General features: G+C 57.7%; 1 protein-coding gene across 13 annotated transcripts in view; it reads left to right on the top strand.

Moving 5' to 3' along the window:
• The window catches only part of NCOR2 (nuclear receptor corepressor 2), a 236,523-nt gene that overhangs the window by 204,263 nt on the left and 13,709 nt on the right, over positions 1-18,551 (top strand). For 11 of the 13 annotated variants that reach the window (XM_070386321.1, XM_070386323.1, XM_070386319.1 and 8 more), the window contains 15 exons: positions 410-574; positions 1,689-1,828; positions 2,494-2,596; positions 2,801-2,905; positions 3,205-3,308; positions 6,314-6,464; positions 9,057-9,197; positions 9,568-9,654; positions 10,269-10,567; positions 12,363-12,717; positions 13,791-14,012; positions 14,588-14,839; positions 15,734-15,883; positions 16,022-16,171; positions 16,261-16,474. In XM_070386321.1, coding sequence (XP_070242422.1) covers positions 410-574; positions 1,689-1,828; positions 2,494-2,596; positions 2,801-2,905; positions 3,205-3,308; positions 6,314-6,464; positions 9,057-9,197; positions 9,568-9,654; positions 10,269-10,567; positions 12,363-12,717; positions 13,791-14,012; positions 14,588-14,839; positions 15,734-15,883; positions 16,022-16,171; positions 16,261-16,474 — 2,638 coding nt within the window. The remainder of the gene's footprint in view (positions 1-409; positions 575-1,688; positions 1,829-2,493; positions 2,597-2,800; positions 2,906-3,204; positions 3,309-6,313; positions 6,465-9,056; positions 9,198-9,567; positions 9,655-10,268; positions 10,568-12,362; positions 12,718-13,790; positions 14,013-14,587; positions 14,840-15,733; positions 15,884-16,021; positions 16,172-16,260; positions 16,475-18,551) is intronic. The other 2 variants (XM_070386316.1, XM_070386325.1) reach the window with 2 other exon arrangements.

The raw sequence follows: 18,551 nt of genomic DNA, 5'->3' as shown, positions 1-18,551 counted from the left end.
TGGTACAAGTGTACATACAAAATCAGGCGGTGGGTGGGCCCCTTGCTGCCAGCTCCGTCCCCTGGTTGGGAGGTTTGTCCAGGCCCCTTGCTCACCTGGGGCCGGGCCAGTGCCTGTGTCTTTCCAGGGCTGAAATCAAGGGTTGCAGAGAGGCCCCCAGCCCACTCTCGAGGCACACTCGTGCTCAGGAGGACATTAACAGAGTCAGAGTGGTGCCTGGTCTGCAGACTTGGGGGAGCTCTACCCTAGGAGCCCTCCTCCTCCCCATCACTGTTGGCCGGGACCCTCCTCTGGCCGAGGCCGGCACTGCAGGCAAGGGGAGGGGGGCTCATTTGAGCAGGGCAGCCAGGGCTGGGGGCCTGAGGGCTGGCTGAGCGTGGCTGACTACCTGCCCTGCCTCACCCCTCAGCAGAGAAGCCTGTGTTCTTCCCGGCCTTCGCAGCTGAGAGCCAGAAGCTGCCCGCGGACCCCTCATGCTGGACGTCAGGCCTGCCCTTCCCTGTGCCCCCTCGCGAGGTGATCAAGGCCTCTCCGCATGCCCCTGACCCCCTGGCCTTCTCCTATGCCCCACCTGGTGAGTAGTTCACCCCAGCCAGCCTCCTCCACAAGTCAGCCAGCGGGCAATCACTAGGTACCACCAGTCACCCACCAATCACTCGGCACTGCTTGGAACTGCATGCAGAAGGATCTTAGAATCTGACGGGTCCTAATGGGAGGGACGGTCTGGTCAATGAAGGGAAAGGGGGCTCCACTGAGGTTTGAGGAATCTCCAGCATGACAACGGAAGCACTGGTACTAGGGAGGTGCTTGAGCTGATGATGAGAGAGGCAGGTTTGGAGTGGGAGCGCCAACTCCCACCAGTGACTTAGAGCTGGAGAATGAGCAGGTCGAGAGAAAGGTGTAAGGAGGGAAGGAGACAGCTTTGGCTTACAAATATAGTCACGCTGGATTTAGATCTTTCTTGAGGTTCCCAGTCCTGCTAGGCCCTACCAGCCATAGAAGGGGCAAGGCTAGAGGTGGATAAGGACTTTAATTAGCAAAGGTCATCCTCAGCAGAGCTGATCCTGCAGGATGAATGAGCCAAAAGAGCCAGAAAAACAGGGAAGGGTATGCCAGGCAGTGGGAACAGCATGAGCAAAGGTCCGGAGGCAGGAAAGAGCAGGCAAAGCTTGAGACACTGAATCAGACTGCCATTGTGGAAGCGCGGTGCCCAGTGAGCCTGGGGAGACCACACCCACAAGGTCAGGTGAGCCTGAAAGCTGTGTCACAGGCTAAAATCTAACCCTGAAGGCAGTGGGGAGCCATAGAAGGTTCACAGCAGCAGAGGCGGGGGGAGCAGGTGAACCAGTAGACTTTGAAAATGATCCTTTTGGTTCCTGTGAGGGGAATGAACTATTGGAGAGTAAAGGAGGGATGGGGAGACCAGTTAAGGAGTCTAGGGAGAGTGGAGGGACCTGGTCCAGGACCCGGAGGTGGGGTGGATGGAGGGAGGTGGGGTGGGTGGGCATAGTGGTGTCTGAACCAAGGATGCAGACAGCTCCTCAGGGCAGAGGTGGGAGAGGAGCAGTAGGGGGCGTGTGTGGACAGGCACTCCCCTGGACAGGACAGGAACAGGGTGGGGAGCGGCCCCGGGGACTGTGTCTCTGACTGCTCTGGAGCCCCATGAAGGACAGACATGTGCCCTACAGGTCACCCGCTGCCCCTGGGCCTCCACGACAGCGCCCGGCCCGTCCTGCCACGGCCACCCACCATCTCCAACCCACCGCCCCTCATCTCCTCCACCAAGCACCCCAGCGTCCTCGAGAGGCAAATGGGGGCCATCTCCCAGGTGAGGTGGGAGGGCCAGCTCCCCAGAAATACCTGTGCCAGCCAGTGCCCAGAGAATAGCCCCTTCCTCTTTTAAGGGTTTGGCCTTTCCATCTGTACAGTTGGGGGAGGGGTCGCTGGGGTGGATGGTGTTTGGGTGGGGGCCAGGCCCCCAAGTGGCTGGGTCCAAGCTGGCTGCAGTCTGCCCCAGGCTTCAGGACCTTGGGAGGTCACCCCATGGGGCATTCAAGAGCGGGGGCACTGCATCCAGACTATGCGGCCTTTGGCAAGTTACTTGACCTCTCTGCACCTCCCTGTGAAACGGAAGAGCATGCTCACGAGACATCAGCATGTGCAAAGCCTTGGTCTGTCTGCCCCTTCATCTCCCTGACCTGCCGCCGTGTATTGAGGGCAGGGGCAAGGCTTCCGCTTTGCCCAGATGCTCGTGGGCAGCATTTCCTTTAAACCAGGTCATGATGGCCACCACACAGGTGAGGGCCCTGAGGCTCAGGAGAGGCAGTGACTTCTCCACAGTCGCTCAGCGGGGCAGCGGGGCCGGGACTTGAGCCCCAGGCCTCCCTGACCCGTGTGTGGTCCCGAGGTTCCCCTCCTCTTGCGCTCTCGTGAAAGCGGGTGTCAGGAAGCCCTGGTTGAAGCCTCTGGGACCCATGACCTCTGCCCCCACAGGGAATGTCGGTGCAGCTCCACGTCCCATACTCAGAGCATGCCAAGGCCCCCGTGGGCCCCATCGCCATGGGGCTGCCTCTCGCCATGGACCCCAAGAAGCTGAGTAAGGATCCAGACCCCCAACCTTGATGGCCGGGGCTCATCTCCCACCCTTTGTGTCAAGGGGTGAGGGAGGGCAATTTGGCCTTTGGGACTCTGGCCTGAGCATGGTGGGGAAGACCCCCAGCCCCTGGGTAGGGCGGGGCGGGGGGCCATGCCTCCCAATCCCTGCCCTGTGGCTCTGCTCACTGCTCTCACCCATCCCCAGCACCGTTCAGCGGAGTGAAGCAGGAGCAGCTGTCCCCACGGGGCCAGGCCGGACCCCCTGAGAGCCTGGGGGTGCCTACGGCCCAGGAGACCTCCGTCCTGAGAGGTGAGGGCGTGGGAGCTGGGCATGAGGCACCGTGTCTTGCCCTCATCCCTGTGGCTGCCCCTCCATCCCGGGGAGGGTCGAGGCAGGAATGGGACCTCTTATCCAAAACCTAGCTGAGAAGTGTCAGCTCCCGGAGGGTTTGGCAGCCTCTCTTCCCAAGTGTCTGTCTCTCCCTTTAGGGGCGGGGGACTCTGCATTGAGACACCGTGAGTGGAGCGGGTGGAGCTTGCAGGTCACCAGGAGCACAGCTGGGGTGGCTCTGGGCCCGGCTCTTAAGCCCCGTGTCTCATGTCTTCCAGGGACGTCTCTGGGCTCGGTTCCAGGCGGAAGCATCACCAAGGGCACCCCCAGCACGCGGGTCCCCTCCGAGAGCCCCATCACGTACCGCGGCTCCATCACCCACGTAGGTGTCCAGGGCCACAGTGTGCGGGACCAGGGTGGGACTCGCAGGCGGCATTTTGGACGTGGCCCCGATTGTGGACAAAGCAGTGGGCAGCCCACCCATTCCCCCCCACCGGCATCCCTGAGTGGTCCCTGCCCCAGTGGATGGGGTGGCTTCCTGGGGGTACCCGCCTGTTCTGTGAGCGTTCATCTTCTCTCCTGGGAGCCAGGCATTTAACGTGCTGAGCAAAAACCTCGAGGCCCCCCGAGGACCTGGCAGGGCAGCAGAGGGAGGCAGACCAGTGAAAACTGAGCGGTGATTTCAGACTTTGTCAAACTCTGCGATTAAGAGCGTCCAGTGCTGCCGAGGCCACATAGACAGGGGAGCTGGGGGAGACCTCTCAGAGGTGTGAGCCCTTCAGGAGCCTCAGGGAACAGCACCCCTCCCATATGTGTCTTAATGATGAAACTTCAGGCCGCAGGCTCTGACAGTGAGGTGTCTTTGCAGCCCAGAGGCTTCAGATCATACCACAGAGGGGAGCCCCTCACACTTCATGTTTCTCTAAGACCTGTCCGGTTTTGAAATCACCAGCTTACGAAGGCAGCTGCCAGGTACCTAGGGCCAAAGGCAGGCCACACACTCACCCAGGCAGGGGACCGATGCCCCCTGATTCAGTTTTGAAACCCCTTTGGTAAAATTGTCTCTCGCTGAGTCATTCTCATATTGAGTCGAGTCGTTCAGTTGTGTCTGACTTTTTGCAACCCCATGGACTGCAGCACACACACACCAGGCCTCCCTGTCCCTCACTATCTCCCAGAGTTTGCCCAAATTCATATTCATTGCATCAGTGATGCCATTTAACCATCTCATTCTCTGTCACTCTCTTCTCCTTTTGCCTTGAATCTTTCCCAGCATCAGGGTCTTTTTCAATGAGTCGGCTTTTTGCATCAGGTGGCCAAAGTATTGGAGCTTCAGTATCAGTACTCAAATAGAGTAGGGATTCTTAAATCACTTTTTTTTTGGCGTGTGGGATCTTAACTTCCCAACCAGGGATTGAACCTGCACCCGCTGCATTTGAAGTGCAGAGTCTTAACCACCGGACAGCCAGGGAAGCCCTGCTGAGTCATTCTCATAGAGTGGTTTGGGGTTAAAGGTCGACATCTGAAGTGCCTGGGCATCCGTCGGCCTCTGCTTTCCAGGTGGCCATGACCCAAGCCGTGTCGGTCACTCACACGCCTGTGATGGTTGTTGGCAGAGGGTGGCAGCTGCCAAATGTGTGAGGGTCAGACTTTCCCATAGCCTCTCGACCAGGTGGTGATGAAATCTGTGCGGGGAACACAAACACACAGACACACACGAACACACACACACACACTCTTACACACGTAGACTTACAATGCGTGTGCTTATGTCAGCTGCCCCTGGAGAGGCCTTTCCTGATGACGTGCAGTTGGCTCCGCTGCCCTGTGCCCGTTTGAGGAGAGAGGTGACTGCCCACCCCTGGACCGTCACCCAAACTGAAGCCCGTTTATTCTGCACAAGTCTTCCAAAGTGTGACCAGTGGATCCTACCTAGGGTGTCTGCTTTGAGACATCTGGGGAGACCTGTCTGGAGACCTGTTAGGGCATTTTGTTTTTCTCCAACTTGAACACCAGGATTTGGGATAAAAGCCCAGGGGGTGCCAGTCATCCCTTACCCCATAGAAGGATGTTTCTTGGCAGAGATGCTCCCATGGGGAGACTCGAAGGGCACCAGTCCCGGGCTTGGCACACGGTCAGACTCAGAGATGTGAGTCGGCTCTTGGATTCATAGAAGGAGAAGAGAGACGTCTTGATCTGGGGACGGCTTGTCTGTGCCAAGTGCCTTCGAGAATCGTGGGCAGAGATTGTGTCTGTTTTGCAGATGTACAGACTGAGGCTCAGAGAGGCAGAGTGACTTGACAGAGGTCACAGAGCAACTCACTGGTAAAGTTGCTGTTTGCCATGCAGCAGTCTGACTCCAGATTTATATTCTGATCCCCACACTCATGTTCCTGGAAGTCATCCAAGGCAGGATGCTACCCCATGGGGCTATCTTCTGTCTGCCTGAATACACCCCTCAATAGGAAGCACATTCCCTCTAAGGCCGTAGTTCCTGACAGGGGCAATTTTATCCTCCAGGGGACACTGGGGAGTGTCTGGGGACATCTTTGATTGTCATATCTGGAGGGGCAGGTTGAGGGGATCACATGGCATCTAGTGGGTAGAGCCCAGGGTGCCGGGGTAGGGGCCGCTGCTAAGTGTCCTGCAGTGCCCAGGGTGGCCCCCACAGGTCACAGTGCCGAGGTTGAGAAACCCTGTGCAGAGCTCAGATTTCTGGTGTCCTGCCGTGATGTGAGTCCCCACTCTCGTTTGGGGAGCGACACGCGGTCACAGGCACGTGGACCGGCATCCCAGCATCCAGGCTCTGAGAAAGTACAATTCACGTAGTACAAGTGGAAACACGGCCCGGTGCCAGACCGCCCGGCTCCCCAGCCTGGCTCTGCCCTCGTTTAGCCAGGTGACCCTGGGCAAAGCTACCTGGTGTCTTGGTGGCTGGGTTTCCTCTTCTGAAATAGGCACAGCAGTACCTGACTCAGTTTCAGGATTAAATGAGTCAATACCTGTACAGGGTTCAGAGCTTATTATTAACATCGCTGATGTCTGTTCCGTGTGGTTGTGTTCTGGAGGGCTCTGCCTCCCCCATTTTTTCTTTCTTCCCTTGGCCACATGGCAGCTTGCAGGATCTTATTTCCTCGACCAGGAATTGAACCTGGGTGCCGGCAGTGAAAGCATGGAGTCCTAGCCGCTGGACCGCCAGGGAAGTCCCTCTGCCTTCCCTTTTGAAGCCGCATGTGTATGAACATGTATGCAGTGATATACACATGTGTGCCTGTGTGGATTTGGAAGGCACACGTGCACACGTCCTGGTCATGTCTGGCGATTTGGGCGGGTGGGTACAGTCCCTGGCCAGAGCCTGCAGGTGATCACCCGCCTCCGCACCCGCAGGGCACACCGGCCGATGTCCTGTACAAGGGAACCATCACCAGGATCATCGGTGAGGACAGCCCGAGCCGCCTGGACCGCAGCCGGGAGGATGGGCTGCCCAAGGGCCACGTCATCTACGAGGGCAAGAAGGGCCATGTGCTGTCCTATGAGGGTGAGTGATGCCGCCATGGCTATGAGAAGCTGGTGGGCGGGCAGGGGCTGGCCAAGCCATCCCACTCAGGGCTCTTTGATGTCCGGCAAGGACTCCCGAGGTAGAGAACCAATGGGGACCTGGAGGTAGTTGTTCATCTGGTCGCTTGATATTTACTGGGGGCCACCCATATGCCAGGGGTTGGGGGTCCAGCAGATGAAGCCCCCTCAGAAGGCTCTCAGGACAACCCCCCTCCCCAGGTGCAAATGGGAAGTCACCTTATTAATCTCGTCATTAAACCTGTCTGTATCCACTGTGGCTTATTCACCGAACCCCAGACTTTGGTGTTTCTGGAGCTGGTCAAGAGAGAAGGTTCCAGAAAATATGGTTGGGGTTAAAGGGCAGCCAGATGTCTTCAGAAAACAAGTCTTGGGGAGTGTGTTGCCCTCCTATCAGCTGTGTGTGGTTGAGAGCCGAGGTGAAGGACTGTCTTCCCATTTTCCAGGTGTGGGAGCTGAGGTACAATGGTGTCCAGTGGTTCTTCTGTACCCCTCAGAGAACAGGAGCCCTGGGATGGGGGTGGGGAGAGTCTTTGGTCCATTGAGGTGGGTTCCTCGCGAGGCAGGGCTGGGGTGACACCAGGAAGCACAATCAGAGAGGTGGTGACCTCCCCGTCCCTGTAGGTATGTAAGTCAGAGGAGCTGAAGATCGGCCTTAGCTGCCTCCCACCTCTGCCTAGTTCTTTACAGTTTAGGAAGCAGACTTATGGCCAGCCTTGCGAGTGGGGGAATAGGCCCAGGGAGCAGAAGCCCGCAGCTCACACCCCTAGGCTCCTGGCAAAGGCTGCGCTCTCTGACCGCACGAGGGTGGCAGGCAGGGGCGGTAACCAGTGACACGCCGCCCCCTTACGCCCTGGGCCCCCCACTTCAGTGTTCCTCACTCCACTCACCCTCCCTGGGTTCCGCTTCCCCACCCAGGAGCCCTGCCTGGAAGGAATTAAGGGAATCAAGGGCTGAGATGTCAATTTCCTGGCAGCCTTGGGCACCCAGGGGTGCAGAGATAAAAGCCGCTAATGGGCGCCCCTCTCAGCCTCTGGCAGCCGTAGGGCCGCAAATTGCTTTTCCTCCAATGGGCGGGTGCTTTCTCTTCACTATCAGCCTCCACCGGCCCGGCCCCCAGCCCCCACGGCCCCCTAGGTCCTGGGAAGCGGAGGTGGTACCGTGGGGCTTAGGCACTTGCCTCTCTCTGCTACCAAGTGGTGGAGACAGCCTTGGGGACAGGCTGTCAGCTGTGTTCTGTGCCAGCCTCAGTATGGCTGAGGGCCCTGGGGGATGGCCAGGGGCCCTGGGAAGGGTGGACAGAGAGGCAGTCAAGGTGTCGTGAGCAGGGAGCCCTGGGTGGCATCCCCACTCAGGCCTCCACATCAGTTCTTGAGCCCCTACAGGCCTTAGGTTTAGCATCCTCAGAAAGGGTGTCGTCAAGGCTTTTCATTCCTCACATGCTTCCTGGGGCCTGGGGACTAGTCATGCCAGTGGCAGGCGGTAGATGGTGGGGAGGAGACTGGCAACCCCGGGAGTGACGGCCATCTCTACAGGGGCCCCTGCCTCTGTTCTCCGACAGCTGATTGTCACCCTGCAACAAGTGCAAGCTCAGCCAGACTTCTGATCTCTCCATTTTTATCTGACATCTCCTGGTGTTTAAACATCAGCGATCAATTTTGAGAAAAATTAGGAGCGGCAATACCGTCTCTCCGCCGGCCAGTAGTTTGTAACCCCATGGAGGAGCTCCTGCTCTGAGGATCTCTCGGGGTCGTGATGGAAATCCGTGAGAGCCAGGGTGCCCTTTATCCTAAGGGGCCAGCCTGGGGCATGCGGGACTTGCTTCTGATACCCGTGGACTCCGCCACCCCTGGAAGGAGAGACTGACTCGGGAGCCTCCAGCCCAATGGGCAAGACCGAACCGTGGCCTCCTCAGGGCCCCCCTCCTGGCTGCTCAGACCCATGGCCTGTCAAGCACCCGTGTGCCCAGCCTGACGTGCCCGCCCTCTGGGCTCAGCCTGGCTTGATGAGGCCACCCGTGCTGTGGACCCTCCTTGTCCCTCCCACCTCCAACTAGACACACACTCTCCCCATGTGGACACAGATGCACATAGTTTTTTGCACGTGGCCTCACGTCGTTCACAGTGGACAGGCACACACACAGTGGCACACGTGTGCACACACACAGACCTGCATTGACACACAGGGATGGTCGTGCCAGCCCTGCGTGTTCACACTCGGCTGGTGCATCTTTGCTCACATGCACACGTTTCCACACATTCACATCACATGTCTGCTCCCACGAGTGCTCGTCTGTGCACAGACTCACATGCCTGCGGACAGTCAAAGGACAGACCTACCAACCAGCAGAGCATGCCCTGGGCTGGACTGCCGGCTGGGGTTCCTGCGGGAAGGCTCAGCTGGGCCTGGCTTCAGCTGCGTGACCGACGGGCTCTCATGACGGGGGTCTGTTTGAGCCGCCGTCGCCTTCCGGCCCTCCAGTTTGCTGGCCCTGGGCTCACTGCACACAGCCTCCCGGGGCCGCTCTGCATCGTAAGCGTGGTCTGGTTTCCAGGTGGCATGTCCGTATCCCAGTGCTCCAAGGAGGACGGCAGGAGCAGCTCGGGCCCTCCCCACGAGACAGCCGCCCCCAAGCGCACCTACGACATGATGGAGGGCCGTGTCAGCCGGGCCATCTCCTCAGCCAGCATAGAAGGTGTGTGCCCTGCCCGGCTCCCTACTCTGGGGGTGGAGCGGGGGCCGTAAGACCTGCCCCGGGGGGCTTCCCCACTTGCTGGGTTACATCAGCTCCGCCTGGACGGAGTGCAGGAATAGTTATCCGGACTTTACAGATAGGAAAACTGAGGCTGGGAGTTTCTGAGCCTCCATCCGGAGGTAGCACAGGGCCCAGAAAGCGGGCCACTTGCCAGCTGGGTCCTCTGTCGCCACCACCACCAGCATCATCTCGGGGACTGGGTGGCTGGAGGGACCCGCTGGAGGGAGGCAGGGGCTGTAGACTCTGGCCGGTCACTGCGCAAGGCCGGGTCAGGGAGCCGTGAGACAATGCTGTCGCCCGCCCCCTCCAGGTCTCATGGGCCGTGCCATCCCGCCTGAGCGACACAGCCCCCACCACCTCAAAGAGCAGCACCATATCCGAGGCTCCATCACACAAGGTAAGTTGCCCTCTGCTCCCGGCGTGCCCAGCCACCGCACCCTCGTGGCAGCTGCAACAGGCCCTCGGGTTTACAGTCAAGATGGGCAGGGGAGGGGAGGCATACCAGAGTGCCATAGGCACCCAGGGAAGGCGTGTAACACATGTGTACGTGACAGGTACGGGTGCAGGTTGAAAGGCAGAGCAAGGCATGAAAACAAAAATCGAAAGCAAACTACTACCCATCACCCTTCACTCTGTCATTTAATGAGCATCTCCTGTGCTCTGTGCTGGGTGCTACCCCAAGTGCTCTCTGTTCCTCATCTTATGGAACAGCCTCCGAAAGGAAGACACCCACGTTCTCCTGGCTGGTCAGTGGCAAGCCAGGTACTTTTTAACATGCTTTGTATCTGTATCATCCCACTGAATGTGAATGACTTGGTGAGGTGCTTCAGTTAATACTCCCATTCTATATATGAAGAACCTGAGGCTCAGAGAGGTCAAGTCACGTGCTTAAGGTCACACAGCACGTGAGGACTTGAACCCAGGTAGTCAGGCTTCAGAATCTGCCCCAGGTTAGGATGAGCAAGGTGGGAGGCAAGTGCCCACGCGTTAGTGCCCCCTCCTCCCTGGCAGGGATCCCACGGTCCTACGTGGAGGCCCAGGAAGACTACCAGCGCCGGGAGGCCAAGCTCCTGAAGCGCGAGGGCACGCCGCCACCGCCACCTCCGCCCCCTCGGGACCTGGCTGAGGCCTACAAGGCCCGGCCCTTGGAGGCCTTGGGTCCTCTGAAGCTGAAGCCAGCCCACGAAGGCCTGGTGGCGACGGTGAAGGAGGCTGGCCGCTCCATCCACGAAATTCCACGGGAGGAGCTGCGGCGCACACCCGAGCTGCCCCTGGCCCCCCGGCCGCTCAAGGAGGGCTCCATCACACAGGTACGGGGGCCAGGGTCAGGGTAGAGGATACCAGTAGGCATGGCTCTGGCCCCTACAAGTGGGAAGCTGAGGCCTGGACTTGTTGAGTGCCACACCCAAGGTCACACAGCTGCTAACTACTGAGTTGTCATTACATCCATTCCAGGGTCCATAGCAGGTGCTTTATATTATACTCATGACCTCATTCAGTTGTATTTACAGCCCAGGAGAGTCATACCCAGGCTTCCCAGGTGGCTCAGTGGGTAAAGAATCCGCCTGCAATGCAGGAGACACAGGAGACATGTGTTTGTATCCCTGGACTGGGAAGATCCCCTGGAGAAGGGCATGGCAACCCACTCCAGTATTCTTGCCTGGAGAGTCCCATGGACAGAGGAGCCTTGCAGGCTATAGTCCGTAGGATCACAAAGAGTCAGACACAACTGAAGCATCTGAGCATGAAGGTATACCCATCACCCCCATTCTTCAGATGGAAAAACTGAGGCCCAGAGAGGTCAAGAAGCTTGCTGAGAGCCCAGAGCTAGGTGTACTAAAGCTTGATTGCACCCTAAGTGTGAGCCAGGCGCTCACTGCCTGAGAACTTGGCGTCATGACTTATGTAACCCTCACAACAGTGTTGTGAGGTGTCCTCATTTTAGTGGTGACGAAACAGGTTCAGAGAGGTTAAGCAACTTATCTGGGGTCACACAGCAAGTAAATGGCCATTGTGAACCTCAAATCCAGATGTCCTTACATCTGTAGCATCTTTGTGTCTTGGCCTCCTCCGGCAGGTTGCATCCCCACCCAACCCCTGCGCCTATCCACTGCCTGCACTGGGCCCCCCAGAAGCCCCAGCCTGGAAGGGGAAGATGAACTCTGACTCTGTGAGGAGCTGGTCCCTTAGAGGACCTAAGGGCCACTGTCTTTTCACAGGGTCAGAGATGTGAACAGGAAGGAGAATGAGATCCATGGGGGACTGCATGGCTAAGAGGTGGTAGGGAGGTGTCCAGGGGGCCTCACAGTTGAGTCAAGGCTCAGAATCACCTAGGGAAAAGGCAGGAGCGGTGGGAAGGCCGTCGAAGGCCAGGGATCAGGTTTGGCACTCAGCCTCCAGGCAGTTGGGGGTCACTGGCAAGAGTCCATCGTAGATCCAAAAGGGAGGCCAGTCTGATTCTAGAATATTCTTTCTAAAATGAGGGCATTTCCTCTTCTTAAGAAAGTAAAACATTCGTGAATAAAAGCAGAGTCCTCTTACTTGCAAAGACACAGAGCCCACTGTATCCTAGGTTTCCCAGGCTTGCTTAGACAGGGTGGGGTCTTCTCCCAGGCACCCGGGTTACAGTCTCATCATGACCCCTGTTCCTTCAGCTGCCCTTTCTGGCCAAAGAGCAGACATAACCTTAGCCCTGACCTCTGAGACTTGAACCTCAGGGTGGTGGAACTGGATTTTACTGCTGGATTTTCTGGCTTGGCTTTGGGTGGGTCAGGGAGGGTCCCAGACTGATGGGAAGAAGGCATTTACCCTCATGGGGTTGTTAAGTTTCTTTCCAGCAAATCCCAAGGGGCAACCGAGGGTCCCCCACTTGCTTCAGGAAGGGCTGACCTCTGCACTTTGTGCCCCCTTCTGCAGCCCCCAGGGTGGCCCTGGGGGCCAGGGGTGGGCAGGGCAAGGGCAGGTGGGCTCATCTTAGGCTTAGCAAAGCCCTTCACCCCTGCCCCTGGAGCGTGAGATGTCTCTCCCATTTCCTAGCAGAGAAACTGAGGCTCAGAGAGGTTGTGCCACTGGTGGTCACGTCCCCCTTCCCTCCCCCCCTGCCAGGGCACCCCGCTCAAGTATGACACCAGCACGTCCTCCACTGGCTCCAAAAAGCACGACGTGCGCTCCATCATCGGCAGTCCCGGCCGGACGTTCCCGGCCGTGCACCCGCTGGACGTGATGGCCGACACCCGGGCGCTGGAGCGCGCCTGCTACGAGGAGAGCCTGAAGAGCCGGTCGGGTGCCGTCAGCAGCTCGGGGGGCTCCATCACCCGGGGGGCCCCGGTCATCGTGCCTGAGCTGGGAAAGCCGCGACAGAGCCCCCTGACCTACGAGGACCACGCGGCGCCCTTCGCCGGCCACCTACCCCGCGGATCACCAGTGACCACACGGGAGCCCACCCCGCGCCTGCAGGAGGGTGCGTGGGGGAGGGCGCAAGGAGGGGCGGGGCGGGGCGGGAGCGGGGCCGCTGTGGGCTCTAATCTCCGAAAACTGCTTTACCGTCCACCCCTTAGCTCAGGAGCATCCTCTGGGCCGCCACAGCCAGCCCACCTGCCAAACCTGTGGGTTCTGCCTCCAGACCATCCTCAGAATTCTCTGCGTCTCCCTGCCGCCTCCAGTCCACCTGGCTTCCCTGACTACTCTCTTGTGCTGCTATAATCTGCTCCCCAAAACGGCAGCCAGAATACTTTTTTGAAATATTTACATGAGTTACACCACTGTTCTGCTTAAATCTTTCTAGTGACTTCTCACTGCTCCTAGGGGGAAAAATAAAGTCACTGTTTTTCCGCCATGGCCATGCAGGATCCAGCTCCACCCGCCTTTCCATCTCAGGGCTTTATCTCTGTTACTTGACCACACTCAGCTTTCTTTGCTCAGGACCTTTGCACATGCAGTTTCCCTATGCTTGAAATGCACCCTCCCCCCTTCAGATCTTTACCTGACTGGTTTCTTTTTGCCCTTCAGGACTCTGTTCAAATGTCACACTGTCAGGGAGGTTACTTATGGTCACCCTCCCCCTTCACTATTCTGGTCACATTCTATCACAGTTTAAATTTTTCTTCATTTATTACTTTGAAATTCTTTTTTGATAACTGGTTGATCATCTGCCTCCTACATTGAATGTCAGCCCCATGGGGGCTAGGGTTTTCCTGTTTGGTTTGGTGGGGAACCCCAGCTCTTAGAAAGTACTAGGCATATCGTAGACACATGATAAATATTTTTGGTTGATTGAATGAATGAGAAGAAAAGGGAACAGAAGAATGGATGAGCTTTTTAAAAGAATAAAAAGCAGAAGCAAATGACTGAATGAGTAAAAACGAAAAATGAACTAGAGGCAAATGGATGGACGAAGAGGCCTGGTTCCTGGGACCCCAGAGACCCTACCCTCAAACGATTTCCCATAAGCACTAGCTGCAACAGCCCCCACGTAGGGCGTGGGACACCCGTGTCTGAGGTCCGATGCCATCTGCACTTGGCTCATCCCCACAGGCAGTCTCTCATCCAGCAAGGCATCCCAGGACCGAAAGCTGACATCCACGCCCCGGGAGATTGCTAAGTCCCCACACAGCAGCGTGCCTGAGCACCACCCCCACCCCATCTCGCCCTACGAGCACCTGCTCCGGGGGGTGAGCGGCGTGGACCTGTACCGCGGCCACATCCCGCTGGCCTTCGACCCCACCTCCATACCCCGAGGAATCCCTCTGGATGCAGGTGATTTGTCCCAGACCCAAGGAACCCTGTAGCATCAGTGTCAGCCCAAGGGCTCCTCAGGCATCAGCTAGGCTCCACTAGAAGGGGAAGCTGAGGTGCAGGGCAGGGAGAGGGAGGGACCCAACATTGCAGTCATGTCAGCAGTTGAGGTGAGAAAAGAATTTCTCTTAGGGGGTTCTCAGGGTCATGCTGGGTTAAACATTTTTTCAATGGTTTTCTTTTCCTGTGAGACTTAATCAGCATCTTGAAAATTGCAAATGTATCAAAAGAGGGCTCAAGGGTGTGCTTTCCCCAAACAGACATGATCTGAAAATCTGTGTAAAAGGACACAGCCCTTAGGTATTTTTGTGATCTGCATTTCGGATACCCTGTGTTTGGGTGAATTTTGATCCCAAGAATATTATCAACAAGAGGCACCCTCGTGTATGTTGGAGAGCAAGGGTTTTTCTACTTTGAGGCTCTCAATTCTGTTTTGTGGGAGTGTTTGGGAGAAGCTTTGGGGCATTAAGACAGGCAGAGGGGCATTCCCAGCCGAGGTGTGGGCCGGCCTGAACTTATTCCCCTTCTCCTGGCAGCCGCTGCCTATTACCTGCCCCGGCACCTGGCCCCCAACCCCACCTACCCACACCTGTACCCGCCTTACCTCATCCGCGGCTACCCCGACACGGCGGCGCTGGAGAACCGCCAGACAATCATCAACGACTACATCACCTCGCAGCAGATGCACCACAACGCAGCCACCGCCATGGCCCAGCGAGCCGACATGCTGAGGGGCCTGTCGCCCCGAGAGTCCTCACTGGCCCTCAACTACGCCACTGGCCCGCGAGGTGGGTGGGGCGGGGTGCTGCCAGGCACACGGGTGGGCAGGATCCTCTACCCAGAATCAGCCTTATCCCTGGTCTGCCCAGGTTCCTGAAGCACAGGACACGTATGTGCCCATGCCTGTACATCTGCCCTTGCCGAGAGTGGTCACTGTAGAGTCCCGGGTGGTGTCACCTCGCTGAGAGCATGCACAGACCCAGCGGGTGGTTTCTTTTAACTTATTAATATATTTTAGCTGCATGTCGCAGCTTGTGGGATCTTAGTTCCCCAACCAGGGATCAAACCCAGGACCATGGCGATGAAAGCCCACGTCTTACCCACCACCCTGCCAGTGTTTAGAGTTGTGTGTGGTTGCGTCCTGGACGACACATGGGCTCTGCGTGTGCCTGTGTGCTGTTGATGTATGTGGTCCTTAAAAAAAAAAACATGTAAATGTAAGGCTGTTTGAATTTCTTGTTCCCTTGATGAGCAACCAGCCTGTGGTTACTTTGCACATGAATATTACACTCTCTAGAAACACTTCCGGAATGTTCTTTCAGAACAACCAAGTCCTAGTTAGGGTCTAGTTGTTAAAACTGGTCACACTAGGTATTTCAAACAGTGGGGATTGAATACAAGCAACTGATGGCCTAGGGTCACAGGCAAAAGGGGCACAGCAGTGTATGCAGTGGCGCCACCTGCAAGCTACCTCTACTTCAGGGCTTGGGAGCAAAGGGAGGAAGGGCTGTGAGCAGCCGGCATTCAGACCTAGGGCGTGCACCAAGGAGGGAGCACCAGGCAGTGCTGCTTCTCAGAGGGTGTGCGGTGTTCCCCCGGGTGGTGCGGTCCAGCGAGCAGGCAGCCTGGTTCCTCTCCTCCCCACGTCGCTGCAGCCCCCAGCCCCACCTCCTCTCTCACAGGCATCATCGACTTGTCTCAAGTGCCACACCTGCCTGTACTGGTGCCCCCGACACCAGGCACACCAGCCACGGCCATGGACCGCCTCGCCTACCTCCCCACCGCACCCCAGCACTTCAGCAGCCGGCTCAGCAGCTCACCGCTCTCCCCAGGTGATGCCCCCACCCCAGTGCTGGGCGTCCTTGGGCAGATGCCTTGCCCTCTCTGTTCCATCCCAGAAGATGAGTCGGGGTGGTGGGGAGCGGGGCTTCCTGTCCCTGGGGCTGAGCCTCAGGCCTTTGGGTTTCCAGGAGGCCCCACTCACTTGACAAAACCCACCACCACGTCCTCGACCGAGAGGGAGCGGGAACGGGAGCGCGATCGGGAGCGCGAGCGCGAGCGGGAGAAGTCCATCCTCACGTCCACCACCACCGTAGAGCACGCGCCCATCTGGAGACCCGGTAGGACGGCCGAGCCCCCAGCCCGCGCCCCGGGGGCGGGGTCTTCGCAGCTGCACCAGGGGTCTGATAGCACAGCTTGCCTCCCCCAGGTACGGAACAGAGCAGTGGCGGTGGTGGCGGCGGCAGCGGCGGGGGTGGGGGCAGCAGCGGCAGCCGCCCCGCCTCCCATTCCCATGCCCACCAGCACTCGCCCATCTCACCGCGGACCCAGGACACCATCCAGCAGAGGCCCAGTGTGCTGCACAACACGGGCATGAAGAGCATCATCACCTCCGTGGAGCCCAGCACGCCTACGGTCCTGAGGTGGGCCAGGTTGGCACAGGGGAGGGGACAGGCCCATGGTGGGGGGGGCGAGGAGTGGGGGGCTGGTCGCTGGATACAGGTAGAGGGATGTGCGCGGGTACCAATGGGTCCAGGGATAAATGGGAGAGTGAGCGATGGGTGGGCAGAGAGTTGGGTGAGGAGGTAAATTGATGGGTGATTTGGTTAGATGGATGGGTAGTAATAGATTTGGATAAGTGGATATTAGCCATTTATATGGATGGATAAGTGGATGGATGACAGGTGAGTAGGTAGGTGCATAGGTGGGTCAGTGGTAGATGGATGGATGGCAGACTAGATGAATGGATAGGTAGGTGGACAGACAGATGACAGTGGGTGGACGAATGGACTGGTGGTTAGAGCTAGGTGAATAGGTGGATGAATTGATGGGAGGCTGATTGGATGGTTAGATGGTTACATCGGTGGATGGAGGGTAGATGGGCGAATAGGCAGATGATGGGTCGGGTAAGTGGAGGAATGGATATTTGGTTAGGTGGTAGGTGGGTGGGTGAGTAGATGGGGAGGTGGATAGGTGATGAGCTGGGTAGGTAGATGGATGAGTAGGTGGATGGGGAGTTGGGTGGGTGGATAGGTGAGCAGCTTGGGTAGGTTATGGAGTTCAGGAATGGAGTCTGGAGCAGAGAGGGAGAGAGAGCATGAGGGCTGTGAGGAGAGGCTTTCCTGCTCCCCCAGGGATTCATTCAGCAGAGCCCCACAGGGAGGAGGAGATCGGGTGCCTCTCGTCTGGACCAAGTCCAGAGGTTCCCTGGAGACTGGAGAACCTGCGGAGGTCCCGGATGTGTCTGGTCCCCGGAGTCCACTTCCTATCACAACAGGCCCAAGTCCCCGCTGGTGACCCACCTCCTACCACTGCCCAAGGCCTGTGGGCTGAGCTGCCTGACTGGGGCAGGTGTTTCCCCACGGCCCCTCCCTGCCCAGGGACCTGTGTGGAGGCAGCTGCTTCTTCCAAAATGAAGCGTCCCTTCATGCAAGTCTCCCCACACTTGGCTGCTCTAAATCACGCCCTCCCCACCACAATTCCAATTACAAAAAAATAATATCATTTACCAAAAGCATCGTCTTGGTGTCCTCCGAGTCAGTTTCCAGCAGTTATACAGAACAGGAGCACCTGACTCTTAAGAGCAGGGTGCCCAGACATGAGTTCCCACCAGCGACAGCCAGTGAGAAGCTGGAGCAGGAACATCAAAGCCTTCCCCAGTGGCAGCTGAGGAAGACCCTTGAGGGTGAGGGTTAGTGAAAGACTTCCTCATGGAAACATTGGACTAGAGAGAGAAGCCAATGAGAGATAGAGTCGGGCCAGCTCATGTCCAAGACTATCTTTGAAGGTCAGCGGAGAAGGCAATGGCACCCCACTCCAGTACTCTTGCCTGGAAAATCGCATGGATGGAGGAGCCTGGTAGGCTGCAGTCCATGGGGCCACTAAGAGTCAGACATGACTGAGCGACTTCACTTTCACTTTTCACTTTCATGCACTGGAGAAGGAAATGGCAACCCACTCCAGTGTTCTTGCCTGGAGAATCCCAGGGACAGGGCAGCCTGGTGGGCTGCCGTCTATGGGGTCACACAGAGTCAGACATGACTGAGGTGACTTAGCAGCAGTAGCAGCAGCAGTTGAAGGTCAGAGGGAGTGCATTTGTGTATTTCTTCCTCCTGGTGGGCTTGCAGTAGGTCTCCTGCCCTGTGCTGGGTATGGGGGATATGGTGATGCAAGCCCTGCCCTCTTAGGGCTTATGGTTTAGACCAAGGCAGCAATCAGGGAAGGCTGCCTGAAGGAAGAGGCATGGGACTCTCGAGTAGCCAGCTCCAGCCCAATTGGAGTGAGGAGAGCACTCCGGGCAGAGAAGACAGCAAGAAGCCCTGTGTGGCCCCTGGTGGCTGAGGTGGAAGAACTGGATGCCCCTGCCCTTTCCTCTAACCACCCACCCTGGCCCACACTCAGGGCCTTTGCCCTTGGCGTTCTGATTCTTCACGGGGCTTGCTTACTTCCTCTCTAGCTCATATGCCAGCCCCTCAGGGAGACACCCTACCCCACCCATGC

The sequence above is a fragment of the Bos mutus genome, chromosome 17, assembly GCF_027580195.1.
Source record: "Bos mutus isolate GX-2022 chromosome 17, NWIPB_WYAK_1.1, whole genome shotgun sequence".
In the NCBI taxonomy this organism is placed as follows: Eukaryota; Metazoa; Chordata; class Mammalia; order Artiodactyla; family Bovidae; genus Bos; species Bos mutus.
The sequence above is the reverse complement of the archived record's forward strand: the minus strand, read 5'-3'. Positions and strand labels throughout refer to the sequence as shown.